The 18,497-nt window shown below is 41.5% G+C and overlaps 1 protein-coding gene across 1 annotated transcript; it reads left to right on the top strand.

Moving 5' to 3' along the window:
• Nucleotides 1–341: 341 nt before the first annotated feature.
• Nucleotides 342–16,530, top strand: LOC140314669 (solute carrier family 25 member 36-A). The gene is made up of 7 exons (XM_072392993.1): nt 342–789; nt 2,498–2,662; nt 3,586–3,663; nt 8,828–8,928; nt 11,823–11,889; nt 14,781–15,070; nt 15,171–16,530. The coding sequence occupies exons 1-7, from the start codon at nt 749–751 to the stop codon at nt 15,362–15,364; spliced, it is 936 nt and encodes a 311-aa protein (XP_072249094.1). The 5' UTR covers nt 342–748; the 3' UTR covers nt 15,365–16,530.
• The last annotated feature ends 1,967 nt before the right edge of the window (nt 16,531–18,497 follow it).

Genomic DNA, 18,497 nt, shown 5'->3' with positions numbered 1-18,497 from the left:
TACAAGTAGCCTTGTGATTTTAAAGTTGCACTTAATACTTATGATGGTAAAGTTAAGTAAGTAATTTGCAATTTTTTTATAGTTAGAGCAACGAACACATTTTATTTTGATACTGTTTGAAATTCACCTTTAACTGTAACCTCTCGAAAACTGAAAAAGATGAAGTCGTGTTTCCCTATTTACACCAGTTCAACTCGTTCCTATGTCCCTCAGCGTCTTGACAAGCGATGATCTATGCCCTTCAAAATAAAAGCGATATCACGTGAAAGAGTAATGACAGGGCAGGTTTAAGAGATTCCTCAGCCAATCAGGTCTTCTGTTTTGCGGCTTCCCATTCGACCATAAACATTGCGATCTGACCCGCAGAGCACTCAGTGAGGCAAAACACGTCAACCTGACGGGCTCACAACGAGTCTCCGTTCCCTCCTATTGCTACAGGACTAGGATTAATCGGCAATATTACAGATAAACACACTATGGTGAAGCATTATTCTCTTTCAAAAGGATAAGACGCTAAGCTGGTGCTGTAACATCTACCTAGCATCGGAAACCCGTTAGCTTGTTCTGCTAACTGCGAGCTAGCTGTTATATACCCTCGGTGCTGCACACGCAGCTGACCTCCACTACAGCAAACGTATAGAGTATGAATTGTCTGTTATTGTGGGGTCGTTAATCCCCCTGTCTTTTCACCCCCGCTCCCGTTGTCCTTGTGTGGTGCTCTGTGGACGGTTTCCGAATATGATACACAATGAGTCAAAGAGATACCTTAGTTCATCTTTTTGCTGGAGGGTGAGTATATTCTTATGTCACGTAAATGCGAGAGCTACGCTAGCTAGCTACATGCTCAGGACTAACAGTTGTTGCTAAAAAGTAAAGCTATTCATAAAGGGATATGGTTATTAATGAGTTCATGTAACTGGCATCAGGTTAGTGGCATTGTGTTAACATGAAGATCGAGGTAATCATAAACGTGTCTGGCATCAGCTAACCAAGCTTGCCCATGCGTGTGCTCTCGTTCAGAGTTGACATTTCAATGACACTTCAATGCATGAATGAAATGGCTGGTTTGTGATCGCTTCTTCTGATTCCACTAGTTAAAAAGCTGAGTGTTTTTAGCAACAATCAAGCCACCGGTGTTGCAGATTTATCCGAGACTGCTGTTATCGACCATATATGCACGCAAATAAGCGTGCGCAGAGCGCCTGTAAAGGTCACTCAGTAAAACTGAATTTAGGCTTCACAGACAAATCTGTATACTTAAGTTATGCCTGCTTGCGCAATGTTTGAACTGCGTCGTCATATGGTGCATTCGAGGCTGATCTATCCTAGTGTGCAGCCAAAGCTGAAGCTGTAGAGGGAAACATTTTGTTCACGTTGGGTTAAGCACGGTCTGCAGCCGCTCCAGAAGGGGTGTGAGCCCACAATAATGACCAGACCGCGCACACAAGCCCGGTAAATGAACACATCAGCTGCGCTGTGTTTGGAAAGAGACATTACAAAAATAGAACAAAAAAAATTACAATCATGTCATCTTTACTCTGCGAGACTCTCCAGTTATTTAGAGATGAAGATTAGTTCCTGTCAGCACAAATGGAAAGTTAACTCCTAACTCCAGGTTTTATTAAATGTCTGTGCTGTCACAGGAATGACTAATTCTGCATGTTATCGAGCACAGTTCGAAATGTTTGTTGTTTAAAAAGGCTTGGGTTGCGAATCCTTTGTACCCTTCATATGATTCAGTTTTTTTCATCTTAAAATCCCTGAATATGATCAAATGGAAAGGAGCGCAGCTGGGGAACTCTCACTGCCCTAAACGAGGCTATTTGTGTGATGAAATAAAACAGAAATGTCCTGCATTCCCTGTGGTTTGTACAGTTACCTGCATGTACTCCATTGATTTAACTCTGCATGAGACAGTTTCGGACAGAGCTCTCTCTTTTTGCTTTGCTATGGATTGAAAATTAACCCTAACTAGAGATAACCGTTGTCGCTTGTCCTTTTGATATGGTCTTGTCTGGCCCTGCCCAGCAGTGCCCAGCCCAGTGCAGCCCTGCCAGGATCAGTTTATTTATTTATGTCGACCACGTAGATAATGTTTTTGTGCTGTCTTTTGGATTTTGTGTCTGAGCCAGTGACTTCTGTTAAAAACCTTGGCCGGACAGCTTTAGTGTATTGATTATGTTGGAAATGGAGTTTTTAAAAGGGATGTGTGCTTGAACAGTAGCTTCCTGTAACTGTCCACGAGACAGAAGAATTCCTGACCGGCTTTCTGTTCCCACACTGTGTTTTTTAAATTTTTTTTTATCTCGTGCACATGCCAGGGATCCGTAGAATTCCGTTAACCACGGCAACGCCTAATTCACTTATGTAATGACTTGCAGTTCTTTCTCTTTTCCAAACGAAACTCAGGAGTGTTTGATTTCAGTCTTGTTCCATCAGCTCAGACCCAGATATGGCTCACTTTCTCACCCTCACTTTCACCCTGTCTTTATGTCAGATGTGGGGGCACGGTAGGAGCCATATTGACTTGTCCACTGGAAGTCGTGAAGACTCGTTTGCAGTCCTCCTCGGTCACTCTCTATGTTTCTGAGGTTCAGCTCAGTACCGTCAACGGGGCCAGCGTGGCCCGTGTGTCCCCACCAGGGCCCCTGCACTGTCTCAAGTGGGTATTCAATTCCATTTTTGTCTTTCAGGTTCATACATGCAGTATATTTTTGTTTTGTTTGGCTTTGTTTTCCCTCCATCATAATGAAATCTTGCTTTTGCTCCGTATGGGAATATAGTCATTATTTGAGCAAAGTAAAGTGAGTTGAGCTGTTGCTGTCTGTAGCTTTTTGTCCGGGGCCTTCAAGAGAGGTCTGGCTGCAGAGTTATGGCTCCCTGCTCGGTCAGCACCGTGTTGTAGTTACTGTTGTAGTCCCCCCCCCAACCACTCACTCAAACCCAACTTCATACTCTGTCTTTGGACAAAACAGACCACATGTCAGTTTCTTTAGGCATACAAATATTTTCATTGCAGGTCCAAAACATTTTTCTTTCAAGATCTTGCTTATCATGACTCGTCGTATCTGTCGACAGAAATTAGATCCACTCCATGTGAAAGTGAATAGTTCTCAGCTGAAACGTACTGACCTCTCGGAAGGAAGCTTGCAACAAACTTTATGGTGCAACCTGTTGAACTGGGTGTATATTCCTGCTCTGTGGTGATTAATTGATGCACCTTTACATGTATATAATTAAGTGTCCCCTTGACCTTCTTCTACAACTGACAGTCCAGAGGTGTCAGCTTGACAATTTTTGCTTTCTAAGCTCCGCAGCTCATTTCAGGCTTTGCTTGTAGGCCAGAGTTCCTTTGACACTAGTTCGAAATTTAAACTTTGATTTAATTGTGGTGCTAGTGGATGGAAGGAAAGGTTAAAACAACTATTAGAGAGAAGCTATTAAAAGAGGCTACTCTTCTGAGAAAAAAAAGATAAAAATATACATTAAGATGAGACCTTTGATTTACATTTGTGCTGCTGTAAAATGGCACATCGCACCAGTGTTACCAGCTGAATCGTTTACATGCGTGTGTTCTGCATTCAGATTGATATTGGAGAAAGAAGGTCCTCGCTCTCTCTTCAGAGGTTTGGGGCCAAATCTAGTGGGTGTGGCACCTTCCAGGTAAGCTTACCGCTCTCATAGTCCATACATTCTTCAACAATTTATACCGCCGTGAGCATAAAACGAAAGACTTTTCAGGATCACAACATAAGAAGGACGCCACACATTTATTGATGTGTAAAATCTTTCTTCCACAGTATTTTTTTTCTTTTTATACATTTGTTCACTGAATTTCATATTCTGACATCTGTTTCCAAAAATGTTTTCAAGGGACACACATATTAACAAACTATTACTAAGTAGCCGGAAGGGAAAAGAAAAAAGAAACGCTTGCCTGAGTAATCATAAGCTGGGCTTCTTTTTCCAGTTATCTGAGGTATAAACCAACAAATAGTCGACCACATGACATACAGGACAGAAAGGGCTCTTGAAATGAAAAGTTTGGTCCCAAAATCTTACCCGTGTGTATATATAAAAAATATTACTAATCCCTTGAATTAGTAATAATTCAAGTAATAATTCAAGTAATAATTCAAGTAATAATTAGTAATAATTCAAGGGAAATAATTTGTCACTAATTAAATTGGTGACCAGACACTTCACCCCTACCACCCCCAACGCCTGACCCCCACCGGCCCACTCCTTTCCCCCCTCAGGACTGTGCTGACCAGCTCTGTGGGGTGGTCAGGCACTTCTTCAACCAGAGCCTGAACCTGGAGAAGACCTCCTGTGTGGTCCCGGTACCAAGGATGTTGCGTGCCAAGGAGCCGAACCGCTTCAGGCCTGTTGCCTTGACTTCTCACCTGATTACCCTCTGCAGTTTGCTTACCAGCCTGGGACTGGGGTGGACAAAAAAAGTGATCTACATGCTGCACAGATCACTGCTACACCTGGAGGACAGCGGGAGCACTGCCAGGTTTCATGTTTTTTGACTTCTCCAGTGCTTTTAACACCATCCAGCCTTCCCTGCTCAGAGTGAAGATGGAGAACATGGGAGTGGACCAACACCTGTACAACTGACTACCTCACAAACAGACCACTGTGAGGCTTCACGTGGTGCTCTGCAGCACAGGTGATAGGGTTTTCGTTCTTAGTAACGAAGTCCCACCTTAAACAGAAAGAACCACACAAGAGATCAATATTAAGTTCAGCTTTTGCAAAAGGGGAGAGCCGTCGCCGCTTCAGCCACAGGTGTATGTGTCTAAGCAACCTCCAGCGATCTCCGACTCCCTCCTTGCTGCGGCTTGGTTTTATTCAAAGATAAGAAAAGGGGAAGAGCTTTACAAAACAAAAGGTTGCATGGAAAGTTCAGAGCGCGTGACTCTGTCGAATGTTTAGATATGGAGACACATCTGCAAATTCAGAGTGTGAGACCTTGTAGAAAATCATACAAAGAGATACATCTGTAAACTGGTTTGAATCAGGCACTGTGCATTGTAATTGAACTGAGTTAAACTCTGTTGACCTCTGGAACACTCTGTCCGAAGGCATCTCCCTTTGTCTATACTCACACACATTTCATATCACATGATTGGAACTAATGCAACACGTAATTCATATATGGCACACAGAATTTATGGTGTAGCACAAGAGTTCAATTATAGCACATGTTATATCATGAGATAACAACTAAAAACTCTAACAAAGGGTGCCCCTCAGGGTAGGGTGCTCTCCCCCCTTCCCCTTCACCCTCCACACCTCAGACTTCACCCACAACACCACCCACTGCCACACCCAGAAGTTCTCTGATGACACAGCCATTGTTGGATATGTTTCTGAGGGAAACGACCTGGAATAGAGGATGGTCATCAGGGACTTTGTCAGCTGGAGTGAGCTAAACCTGCTTAAGGTAAACACCAGCCACACGAAGGAGATGATCATAAAATTTAGGAGGAAAACATCTCACTTCACACCGGTGAACATCCAGGGGTCGGACATTGAGGTAGTGAAGAGCTACAAATTCCTGGGTGTTCACCTAAACAACAAACTGGACTGGACTGGACTGACAACACCAATGCTCTCTTCAAGAATGGCCCACCGCCATCACCCTGATCTCATCACAACAAACGTTGAGAAGGAGACAATGGCAGGTGCACTGGTATCAAAACCAAATATTACTTCGCCCCTTTGGGAGCATTTCGTCTTTCAGCCAAATGAAAAGGGGGAACCAGACAAATGAGGCAATCTGTAGAATCTGCGACAAAACGGTTCAAGAAAAACGAGGAAACATAACGAGTTTAAAGGCTCACGTAGCAGCTACCATCCAGCTCTTGAGGCGTGGCTCCCGCCGCTTCCTGCCACACAGCGTCGCGGAGCAGCTCATGTGCCAGCCGACAGCTTGGAGTCGGCGAAGCTTTTGCTTGAGTCGGCAAGTACAGCAGAGACAGTGACAGATATAAACACCTAACAGGGGCTGTTACACGGCATCTGGTTGAGGAGATGGTGCCATTTTCCACTGTGGAGAGACCAGCATTCAAGTCGCTGCTCCAGAAATTTGATAAGCACTACTTAAATTAATTAAAAAAACTAAACAGGCACTTGTTTTTTATTTCAGTAAGATGATGCAGCCAAATTTGCATTTGCAAGTTCAGCCTTCTCCCGAGTTTTGTTTTTAAGTTTAATCAGTAGGAGAAACAACTTGCATCTCGCGTCTGCAGCACGGACAGGGACAGCAGCAGGCTCAACAGACTGGACTTTCCTCTGGACTCCATACAGGAAGTGGGTGAGAGGAGGATGTTAGCGAAGCTGACATCCATCATGGACAACACCTCTCACCCCCTGCATGACACTGTGGGGCCCCTGGGCCTGGGCCTGGGCCTCCTTCAGCTGCAGACTGTGAGAGGTTCCGCAGGTCCTTCTTCCCGGCTGCTGTCAGGCTCTACAACGCCTGCACCACCTGATAATGTTGTAGTTTTCCTGTTCATATTCATCTTATTTTCTCTTTTGTTCTACAGAGATCGCCCTTTGCCTGTGTGTTTATTTACTTTGCCTCTGATGTTCTGGTCAGAATGCAGACTCTTTCCTGGCATTCCTCCTGTACAAGTCAAACATGTCACATCTGTTTTGATAGTAGAACAGTTGCAAGGTTTTTGTTTTTTTTTCCTTTGACATCAGGCGGTGTTTCTTGAACTGAATTAGCAAAGGTCCCGGATAAGTGAGCAGTCATTCGAAATCTAAACCACTTGTTGGGGATTTTTGAAACTCCTGATTCTAATGTTGTAGTTTCATTGCATCATTGCAGAGTTGTTTATCCACCTTTTTACATTTTTATGTTGTACACAAATGGTTAAAACGATGATAAGTTTTCATTATCTTCCGACCTTCCTTGTGCTCCTAAAATCATAGATTCATTGACTGATGATGTACCCTCATCCCTCTGAATGAATGCTTTGTGGGTGCATCAGTCTGGATTCAGGTCATAATGTAATAAATGATGTTGTGGCTTCCGTATGCAAACATTACTTTGCCTTTTTTGTTGACTTAACAGAGCTTAATCTTGCGCTGTTTGACTTGTGCTGTACTCCTACAGAGCCTGAGGGATTTCTGGTCTTAAATTGAATCTACTGTAACTGGTTTTAGAACACCAATACTCAGGGTTCCACCAAATTTCACTTCCTCTCAAACAAATTATGAATGTTAATAACACAGCTGTGTATCGCTCAGCTGACGCTGCAACGTCGGCCCTCGAATTCCCTCAACTGCAAGAAACACTTAATACATTTATTTAGAAATATTATGGTATAGATTTGGTAAATAACACGTCTTCTCTTTTTTTTAGCCTTTATTTAATTTATTATTCTTCCCTTTTATTTGTCACAGGCAACTGTTACTCTGCTTATTGGCTGAAAATGAGCTTGAACTAGAGAGAGAGGCCACAACAGCAGATTTTATCACAAAGAGAAGAAAGCACGACAAGATAAATGGCAAAAAAGAGCAAAGATGAAAATCTCAGATCGCAACTGGCCTTATTTTCGCTCCAGAAGCCACAGCAAGTCCAACACTGCCGAAAGCAGCCCTCAGCTGAGAGTGTTCCACATATTTCTGAGACTCTCATGTGGCGACCGCTATAACACGTGGATGCGAGTTTGTGAAGCCCCAGCGAGCTCTGAATGGCAGGTTGCCAACTCCTCTTTATGATTTTCTTATTAAATTCGCCACCATTTTACTTATTTTAGTGATCAGCAAAAGTCCAGGGAAAAATTGCTTTTGGTTTCTTACTCGGAACATTGCAACTCACCATAAAACAACAGATTTGTGTGTAGGTCAGTTTGCACAAACCCCTGCACTCTGGAATGTTATAGCGTTGTTATGTCTTTACTTTGTTGTTGTTTTAACAGCTTTTTTTTGTTTGTTTCGGAACAGTTTTAATATTGTTTTTTCTTCTTTGCATTTATTCTGTTAACCTGAATTATTGAATTGTTCAAATTTTCACCCGAAAAAAAAGGTGAAATGGTTATCTTTGATGTGATTGTACGTGTGGCTGATGGGAAAAACAATGACATTATTTAATGCCCACAGGCTTCTCTGAGGTTATTTGGTAACGCATTATGCATCGGGGCTCCTTGGTCATTAAGCTGCCTCTTCTTGCTCACAGCTTTCTCAGCAGCTTCTGGATTGGTTCTTTGGAAACATGGCAACCGGAGTGGGAACATGTCTGGGAAACACTAACTTGCACCTACAGTGTTTCTCCCAGCAGTAATGAATGCAGCAAAGTGGTAGCTAATGACTTTTGGCCTGCAGTAAGCAGGTGCTTGTGCTAAGTATGTGTAGAGTGTTTAGTTAGCTTCTTAGATGAATGCATACTGATTCCACACTGTGGAATGCACTGAGGCCGCCTGAGCTGTGACGCAGCCTTAAAGTTAAATGTACATCCACTGTTTTGTAATGTGATGGGTAATCATTACCAATGATGTGTCTCAGCTCACCAACAGTTTCATTAATGACCTTGACTGCATGCCAAAAAGGTGCCATTGCTCAGGAAAGTACAAGAGGATGCATGAGGATAAACAGAATGATTATAACTATTTTAATTTAACAAGAAAATCGAATTAATCAAAGTAAAGTGTGCATTTCCTCTCCTGATTGACTTATTTGTAAGACAAGACTGATTTGCTGAGAATATTAGCACTGTGTTGGCTAAATGCAAAAGCATGGTCTGTATGATTTGTTCTGCCTCTTCCTATTGTAGCACATACTGACCCTGTTTGTGCTTTACTTCCAACAGAGCAATATACTTTGCTGCTTACTCCACTGCCAAAGAGAAACTGAACGGTGTGTTGGAACCGGACTCCACACAAGTACACATGGTTTCTGCTGGAATGGCAGGTAACGATATATATCTTAGATTACAGACTGACACTCACCACTGTGCATTCTTTGATGATATAACCAAGAGAGCATTTAATTTCTGAGCAAATGGGCCTCGTCTGGTTCAGTGCTGGTAAGCTGTCACGTACTGTGATGTTGTGAAGTCAGGTTTGAGTAATGTTGGTGTTGTTTTGCTGCTGTCAGCCTTTTTGTTTTTACATTGATTCTTTGTACAAAGCAAAAGGTGGTTGAACCAGTTTGTTGGGCTGGATTCATAGGACTCGAATACACCAATCCATATGATTATGAGTCTTTTATTCAGAAACACGCTTACTCTCTTTTTTTCTAGAAAAGCACTGCTTTACTTACTAGCAAAAAGTAAGATGAACCTGAATAAAAACTACACGTTTTGGCCATATTTGAATACCATTATTATGTGATGTTTGTCATGTTATCTGCTCTCATATGACTCTTAACCTATTGGAAATGAAAAACGAGTCCAATATGGGTCAGTCAGTCAGTTAAGTCAGACAGATACAGTTGCACCGTGGTTGTGGGTGAATCTGAAGTTCTTGGCTGCACCACTTTGTAGGGCACTGTGACTTTGGCCTTCAACAGCTCAGTCAAGGTCAGCGTTTGTCATGAGATCTCCTTCCAGTTACAGTCTACATATTGTTCGGAGTGAGTTCCCAGAGCTGAGCTGACAGGTGATGAGGTAGCAACAGTCTGACAGTTAATCTCTACTACAAATGACACATGCAGCAATGCACAGTGCTGTCTGCTGCAATGACTGATGGCAAGCTATAACAGTGCTATCCACACGATATAATACTTGGGCGCGTATATTTTCCCAGCTCATCTATTCAGTCATCTCTATCACTTACCAACAAGCATGTTACATTACAGACACACTGGATCAAAGCATCCTGTTTTCAAGAAAGGCTCGTTGGGCTACACTAGCTGCATTTTGACCTTAGGAACCTTTTTTAGGAACAAGGGTCTTTTAGGAGGGCTTCTTACTCAATCATGATGTCCAAAGACTAAACTGAGTTCTGTGGAAGAAAATTCACCCCAAAATGTCTCTGGTAGAGAAGTACTACTTTGGAGATTATTTGTAAGCTTCAGTTTGGGGTTTGATGCAGTGACCATTTCTAACTGGTTGAGGATTCCCAGTGTTTTAAAATCATCTTGGTTTTAAGCCCCACCATAGCTTGTGAATCCATAAAAAGTTTAAGTTGTTGTAGGTTGCAAACAGCATTCAAACTCAGACATTCAATACCAGCGCAATCAGCTGGGGTTGCACAGCACTGCGAGCTGCAGTGGTCGAGTGAGCTCCAGTAAATGTCAGCAATATAACTTGAATCGCTAAGTGTTTCACAGCAATTACATTCTATGGCGCAAATAAGAGCACCCACAACCCATAGAAATGTGTAACATGAAGAGATTTTGACAGCTGCAATGTACTGCCTGGTTTGGCTGCTTTGTAGGATGCTGTGTGACCAGTGCTTTCACACAGAGGCCTACAACAGGGAGTAGTGGACGAGCAAAAAACCTAATCTGACCTAAATTGTCTGACCTACCCAGCACCATAGACTCAGGCCTCAAATAATCTTTTATCTTCTCAATAAAAGCCTCGGGCTGTTTAAAAATGCATTTCAATTGAAAGCATTCTAATTAATTGGTTGGTAAAATGGTTGGTAGAAACGGTGACATTTCCACTTAGCACCTTTTAGGACCCTCTTTGGTGACTTTTTGTCAAGAAAGCAGCTACTGAAATGTCAAACAACTGCACACTACCTGTTCGTGCAGGCATAGAGAAGGAAGAGCTTTTAGCTAATGACATAATTATAACAATGACGATAGATATGTAAATATGCACATATGCACTACACCCCAAATACACAAGTGTAATCTGATACTGTGGGGAACACCGTACAAGCGTAACCCAGTGTTATTCACACCGCTTCTACATGACAATCAGCTTGATGCAGGCCACAAAGGATACAGCAAACAACGCAAAGCTTTAAAACTAACTAAAAAAAAATCTGTAAATGCTGAAAGCATTTAACAATAGCTGTCAAATAAATGGCTTAAACTGGAAATAGACTTAAAAAGTACACTGTAGACATGCACTCCAAGACTCTCGTTAGTTCTCAGTCGTTGTCTTTTTTTTCTGTTTCTTTCTGTTTAAATGAACGTGGTGTCAGCAGTATTGTTACGCCGTGTTGTTGGGTGGGGTGATCGTGTCACATGAGGTTTTGAAATGTGGTGGATTGAATCCTGTGGGATGTTGTTGGGAATGGGAAGTTAAATGGTTGCATGCCGGTCATTTTGCTACACACAAGCCTGTGTCTGTTTTAGGCTTTTACTCTACTGTAGCTCTCCTCTCGCAAGGGCATGAGACCCCCGCACCACCAGGGGTCTCTAGCTGCATCTGTGAGGAGTAACTTGGGTATGCGTGAGTACTCACCACAGATCTGTGCTTCTTTTTACACCTGGTTCTTCTCTTTCTCCTTCCGCATTTCTATCCTTTACTCCCTTACCATGTTGGTTATAGGATAGGAGTTATTTATTTCTTTTTAAACAGTTGTTTGTGTACTACATGCAGTTTTTAGGACTTGCAGTTGCTTCCCTGTTTCCTCATCATTTACAGTCTAAAAACAGGCTAACTTCATCTCTTTTTGGATCCTTTGTAAGTTTAAACTTAATTTAGTCAAAAAACAAAGAACAAGCCAACAGAAAAAGTTTCCTTTTTTTTTCTATTTGCTTTGTTACCAATATGGATTCAGATTAAAGGCTAGTTACACATTATGTTAGCATGTGGTTTGTTTTCACCATTGGCAGTTTGACACTTTCTAATTGTATTTCTAGACTTTCAAGTGGCGTAATCCTGTCATCTTCCTCCTCCGCAGGTTTCACAGCCATCACAGCAACAAATCCAATATGGCTCATAAAGACCCGTCTACAGCTAGATGCAAGGTAAACGTGGCACTGCAGTGTGAGATTTGTAAAACCTCAGAAGTATTCTGGTGGAAGGCTCACATTTCTGTGCAGATTTTCAGCCATATAAGAATTTAGATCTTTTTCTTCCTTTAATCTGACACTTGGGTTTGAAGGCTTTAGTCTTATTTTACAAGCTCAACAGCTTTCAGAAACCCAGGCTTGTGACATTTGACATTTTGGGGTTTTGGGGACTCAGAGACTGCCATGCATGTTACATTGCTCCACCCAAACATGAACTAAAGTGATGATGCAAGTTTCCAGGTTTTTCTTGTCTTTCGTGTTCTTGTCCCATGTGTACAGTAAGTGCACATGCGTGCGCAACATATTCAAAAGTCTACGTGGAAGAAAACCTGCGTATGTCTTCCCTGACAGGAGCCGGTTATTAACTTTTAGATGAGGGGAATTCTCCCCCTCACCTGCTCATTGTAAAGGGAATTTACACATTTTCTGGGAGACACTACTTATGTCCTCCTTAAATAGCATTTTGTCGCTTTCCTCCAACTTTAGGCTTTCTCTGAATTATCACAATGATTTAAATGGTTGTTACTTAACCTCCTGTCCTTTTGATCATCACTTTGAGCTCCATCAGTATGTTGGTCTTTCTTTCCTCCATTTACATGGCATAGCCCACTTAGCTATTAATTGGACACATCAACAGTGTGAAGTGAGTCTTAATATTCATCATTTCTGCCGTGTTAGCTCAACTTCCGTTATTCAACTTTGCACATATCTGGTATAAAGCAATAATTTCCCAGGTTAAGCTGGTATTAGTGCTGGGCACTGTTTTGGATGAAATGGCGATGCATGATATATCTCAGTATTTTAACTAATACTTCATCTTTGGGTACATTTTGAATACTTAATTGTGTCTAGTAACAAAATGTGATTTCAGGTGCACGTTTATGTGAATGAAGGATTAAGAAGACAGTTCTAAAAAAGCTGTGGTCATTTCTACTTTTACGAAGTGTACTTGAATGCAACACCAAGTCTTACAGGCTTAGACATACAAAATGACACAGATTTCAGGATTTACTCGATGTACTGAAAATGCACCATGAGGTCCCTTGTTTTCAGCAGTTTTGCTTACAGATGGAGATTTTCAAAGCTCTCTTTTTTTCCTCTCTGAAAATATGCTCATGCCAGCTGTAGGCAGTCTGTGGTACCAGGTAACGAGAGTCATGCAGAATGTACGAACGGACTCTAAATGTTGCATGTTTGGTTCAGGGCTTACGATGCCTAAGTTCATATTAATCATATTAATCAAACCCACCTGTTTAGATGTTCCAGAGAGATGCCGTAAAAGCAGGGGGAGCTCACAGCCTTTTACAGATGAGCCTATCTTGTAGCAATACTGTGCATTTTTCCAGCATTCCGTGAAAATATGCGCATGGTCTGTATTCACGTGCTGAATTTCCAGCCCTGCTGACAAATGTAATTCTTAACCTCTACTCAGTGAACTGAATATAGAAAATACGATACGCAAGAGAACTTACATTCTCTGTTCTCTCAAGCATGTGTCTCTGTTTGTCCTCTTCCAGCAGGACCATCGTTTTCATTTACAAGTGTTTTAAGCACAAACTCGACCTGAGGCACAGTTACAATGTCATGTTTGTATGCTTGAATAGCTGGAAGTGTCATGATTTGGCTCTATTTTCACAGGACTCGCATTCAAATGCTGCTTTTTATTCCATGAAAAATGCTAAAAAACATCTTTTCAAAGCACACAAGTAGGTTTAATTGAATCACTCCTTTTTGTGCCACAAAGTACAATTATAAATCTATTTGAATTTTCTTATGCCATCTAAAACAAAACAAAACACAACAGCGTTATTTCCTATAATGAGTCTCTCTGTCTGCCAATAAGTTTCTGTAATCAAACTGTAATGAGTAGAGCCAGACCAAAAATGTACATCAAAGATTAAAATCAGGCCAAAGTCATCAAGTGCCTTAAATGTGAATTCTGAGAACATGCACGTGAATCACAGCACTTCTCATTCCCCACATTATCAAGGATTCTGTCTTTTACCTTTTTATTTACACGGTAATAATATCATGCAAGATGATCTGTTGATTTTATCAGAAAATGTTAGTAAGAAACTCAAGACTCAAGTTGGTGATGTTGACTCTTCACACTATGACTCGTGTACAGTTTGTTGTTTTACTCTTTAAGCATATTTAATGCTTCTGCGTCACGTCGATGGCGCCGTCATTGAGCATTCGAAGTTCTGCGTCGAGAGAACGCTTTGCTCTGCAATTCACCATGCCGCTAGGGGTGTGTGGCTGTGTATTTGTTGGATTTCAGGGGTTAAAGCCGAATCCTTGCTTTTTCTTCCGGTCACAGTTAACAGCAGTAAACAATGGCAACCGAGGTGGAGCAGCTGTATTTAGAGTTGGAACTCATCAATGTTGAATAACAATTGCTTATATTGCAAATGTTGATGTACGACCACTAAACCAGTCGAGGCTGAACGGGTGAATTTACAGCACTGGTTCACCCACTGAGGGACCTAGATGAACAAATGCACTTTTGATACTTTCGAATGTCAACGGGCCGATTTAACGAGCTTCTTCGCCGTGTACAACCATTAAGACCGGAAAAAGGAACTGCCGGAAATGACGTTCTGATCGGACCAATCACAGCCCTTGCGGTCCGCGTCAACTCAACGCGTATTTAGGATTTTTTGGAGGTGTGTGTCAGGCTACGGCGTAGGGGTCCATGCCCACTTGACGCAGATGCATAAACTAGGCTTTACACACAATTCTTATTGAATCTGTCCATCCTGGAAAAGAGGTCACTGTGGAGTTGTTATCCAAGTTTCCTCCGTTTCACTAACTTTTCACATCTCTTTCTTCCTTTTTTTCCTCAGGAATCGAGGTGAGCGAAGGATGAGTGCGTTTGAGTGTATGCGTCGGGTGTATCAAGCAGATGGCTTGCGAGGCTTCTACAGGGGAATGTCAGCATCTTATGCTGGTATCTCAGAGACTGTGATCCACTTTGTGATCTATGAAAACATTAAGCGGCGCCTCTTGGAGGCAAAAGCCCCACAGAACATGGATGAGGAAGAGGAAGTATCAAAAGACGCTTCAGACTTTATTGGGATGATGCTTGCTGCTGCCACGTCCAAGACTTGTGCCACATCTATTGCTTATCCTCATGGTTAGAGCCTGCTTTCAGCTTTTAGCTGTTCTTGTCTGATTTTTTTAAATTTATTTTTTTGTTGTTGACATTAACTCTTCCTCGTTTCTTTACTTTGTAGAAGTGATTCGCACACGGCTACGAGAAGAGGGCACAAAGTACCGTTCATTCTTCCAGACTCTAACAACAGTGCCCAAAGAGGAGGGCTACCGGGCCCTGTACCGTGGTCTCACCACCCACTTGGTACGCCAGATTCCCAACACCGCCATCATGATGTGCACCTATGAGCTGGTGGTCTACCTCCTGAACGGTTAAAGTTTCTCCACCCCCTAAGACATTAAATCCTACCCCTGGACAGAAAGGACAAATGTAAAAAAAAAAGATAATTTAAAAAAAAAAAAAAAGAACAGCACCTGCACACTAGCTAGCACAGCTAACAACCTGCATGCCAGAAAAGGACAGAACAGAGATGGCACCTTAGTCTTTGTCTCACTAACACGAGGGGCTTCTTTAAAAAGAGAAAAATAAACATCTTGGGGTTTTGTTTTATCGCCAAAGGGTGTGACACAGTTAGGAGGTAGGGATCTGGGTTTAGCTGTGTCAAAGAGATGGTTGTTCTATTTCCATTTTTATTCCATTCTTCCATTTCTCTCTTTGGATGTATCTGTGCTTGTGCTCGCTCAGGTTCAGTGAGCCGACATGATTTCTAGTGAACTGTAGTTCCACTTTTAATAGCCCCACTCAGTACTTTGAGCATATGGGACCCACTTCAGCTGCTGTTAAGTTGTGTTCTTGTCCTGATTATCATTTCTTTAAAAGCCAGTTGCTTTCATACATTGTTGCAGTATATGACAAAGGTTCTGAGGTGAGAATAAGGAGGAATCAGTGCTGGAGGCTTACTGAAATGGTATAAACACGCGAAGGAAAAGGCTGGAAAAGGCGAGGGAGGTTAGTGGACGATGTGCCTTGTGTTTGCATGTAACACTGACCGAAAGGCACACTGGCTGTTGGGAGTGCAGGGCTCTGGTCGACGTGTCGCAAGAAATTGAGTTGAAACAACAAGACGCACAAGTTTTTCACGAACGTGGACGAAGTTAATTTCAAACTCACACATTTTCATGATTGCAGTCTTGGTTCTTATTGCCAGTGATGTCTGTTTAATGAAAACAACCTCTGAACTGGTGATTGTTTGTGTTTATCCTGTATGGAAGAAGCCAGAGGGTGTAAAATGTATTAAACTAAATCCGATTATAACCCAGTTCTCTTATTACTGGAATGTAGATAAAACAGTTACCCTTGTAGTGAATTAAAAATATATATATATATATAATGAACTAATTTTAATTAATTGTGATGTTAAAAAACGTGATTGTGTTTCAGTTGTCAGCCCAGTTTTGGCAAAGGACAAACCTTTGATGCATTTTCTCTAGAGGAGAGCAGACTTACCTTTGAGTTGTTAACTTTAGTTAAAAAAAAAAGAAGGTACTGTTCTTTTAGCACTTTTCAACATCTGTCACCAGAATGCTCATCTAATCGGACTTGTTTTACAGGCGAGGACAATCCTCTTGAGTTTACATTGGGAAAACACGTACAGTTAAGCCAGCATGTGGAAGTGGCCAAGATTTAAATGTGCATTCATTAAATGCAGACCCGTGTAATCGAAATAAGTTTTTTCCTTCCTGTTGATAAGTTGTTAGTTCAGAAAGTAGAGTGTTTTTATTTTTCAGCTTTTTGTTGTAGGTGTAGGTCCAGTGTTTTACAGAAACCATTGTTTTCTCTGTGGAACTGAAATTCGCTCTGCTTTGGAAGGAATTGTTTTCAGCGACGTACACCAGCTTTCAAACAGCACACATGGCCAACAATCGTTTTGCTAGGACTTCATTTGTCCTTGTGCCCTTATCATACAACCCATAATTGTGCTTTTTCCTCACAAACTCCAAACTTGAATGACACCGCTAAGCAGACGATGCTAACACGTACGATCTCGCTGGCATTGATAATCTACTCGAACACTACGCTGCTTATCAGGTGAGCTTGTTGTGTGTAGCAGTAAGGGCATCTTTGGCCTAATGTGCTAAACTTCCCCTGCAGAAACCGCTAGAGTGTGGCTCCCCAAACAGCCCCAGATGCTTCTCTCAACTAATGTCACTGACATGATTCTCAGTTCGAACACAGCTATTGTTGAGCTTTACCACACAAATGCAGGAGGCATTAGATACAGCTCCTTGTTCAAATGGTATTAGTTAAGTGTTAATGCTTGCATACTGTACAGTCGGCACAATTTACGATGTGTCCATGAGTGACTTCATTGTGCTGCCTACAAATCCATGGTTTGTAAAAGAGGACAGATGGTGTGAGCTGATTGAACCTTAATTGATTAAAGGATCATTTCAACCAAATTAATAGATAAACAAATTAAATGTAATCCAGTCAGTCTTTGTTTCCCTACTGTCAAATTTCTGCTGTTTAAAGGAAAATGAATGCCAAAAAGGGGTTGAATTGGGGTGAATTGACCCTTTAACTGTAAACGACTAAACGCCTCTTCACTTGTATCAGTGTCTGTCAGAAGATTCATTCCTCCCTCTGTCCTGTTGTTATTCTTTTACACCCACACTATTGCATTGTGTGACTGAATATGTGTGTACATGTATTTTTGCGTGAGATTAAATAACAGTTGTTCGTCATTCAATTGTGTTTTGTGTGCAAGAGACCATAGGAGTATGTATACACTCAGTGGAATTCCTGCAGTGTTGTTTTTTTTAAAAAAAAACTCTTTTTAAACAAATTGTTGCCTTTTCCTCATGTCCTTTGTGTTTTTCCATGCCAACGATGAGCCAGCAGTGCGTGTGGCTCACTCTATGCATTCTCTGACCTTGTTTTGTAAAATAAAATGTCAGTAAAACAGGAGTGCAATTACATTCTGCTGTGTTTCCTACTTTAGCGTCTGGTGCAAATGCTTTTTTTTTCTCAATAAGTTGAATAAGTTCTTTTAGAAATTAAATACTTTTTAATTTTCAAAAGTTGCTAAAGATAGAATTTTGCATAAAAACAAGCTAGCGAGGCCGACTTTCTCTCCCAAAAAGCCCAGTCTGATTTGATTTGGGAGCACATGCGATATTTCCTGAATTGGTCCTTTTTAAACCTTTTAACTATGCGTTAAAGTGTGCCTCAAATGAATAAAATACTGAATTCTCATGAAGGCAGAAGAACCACCATGACATTTTTGGAAGTATTACTTAATATTGGACTTGTTCTATATTTTAGCCATGATGAATCCCAAAAAAATTAACAAGGTTCAAGCAATAACTAATTAAATATCTCGCCTAATTCACAGTTCATTTCCTGGCCTGAACAACAGCACTTCGTTATCACATTTGCTCTGTCTGAACCAGCCTAACTCATGCACTACATGTGTCAGATTGAAACGGAGGAGCGTGTTTCTGAAACA

The sequence above is a fragment of the Leuresthes tenuis genome, unplaced genomic scaffold (genome assembly GCF_036924035.1).
Source record: "Leuresthes tenuis unplaced genomic scaffold, fLeuTen1.0.hap1 SCAF_9, whole genome shotgun sequence".
Taxonomy (NCBI): Eukaryota; Metazoa; Chordata; class Actinopteri; order Atheriniformes; family Atherinopsidae; genus Leuresthes; species Leuresthes tenuis.
This window is presented reverse-complemented; position numbering and strand designations above follow the sequence as displayed.

Excerpts from the sequence above, each read along its gene's own strand:
- LOC140314669 (XM_072392993.1), top strand. The coding sequence starts at position 749 with ATGAGTCAAAGAGATACCTTAGTTCATCTTTTTGCTGGAGG. Across the intron at positions 790-2,497 it reads GTTCATCTTTTTGCTGGAGG|ATGTGGGGGCACGGTAGGAG; the intron begins GTGAGTATATTC and ends TCTTTATGTCAG. Across the intron at positions 15,071-15,170 it reads ATCTATTGCTTATCCTCATG|AAGTGATTCGCACACGGCTA; the intron begins GTTAGAGCCTGC and ends TTTACTTTGTAG.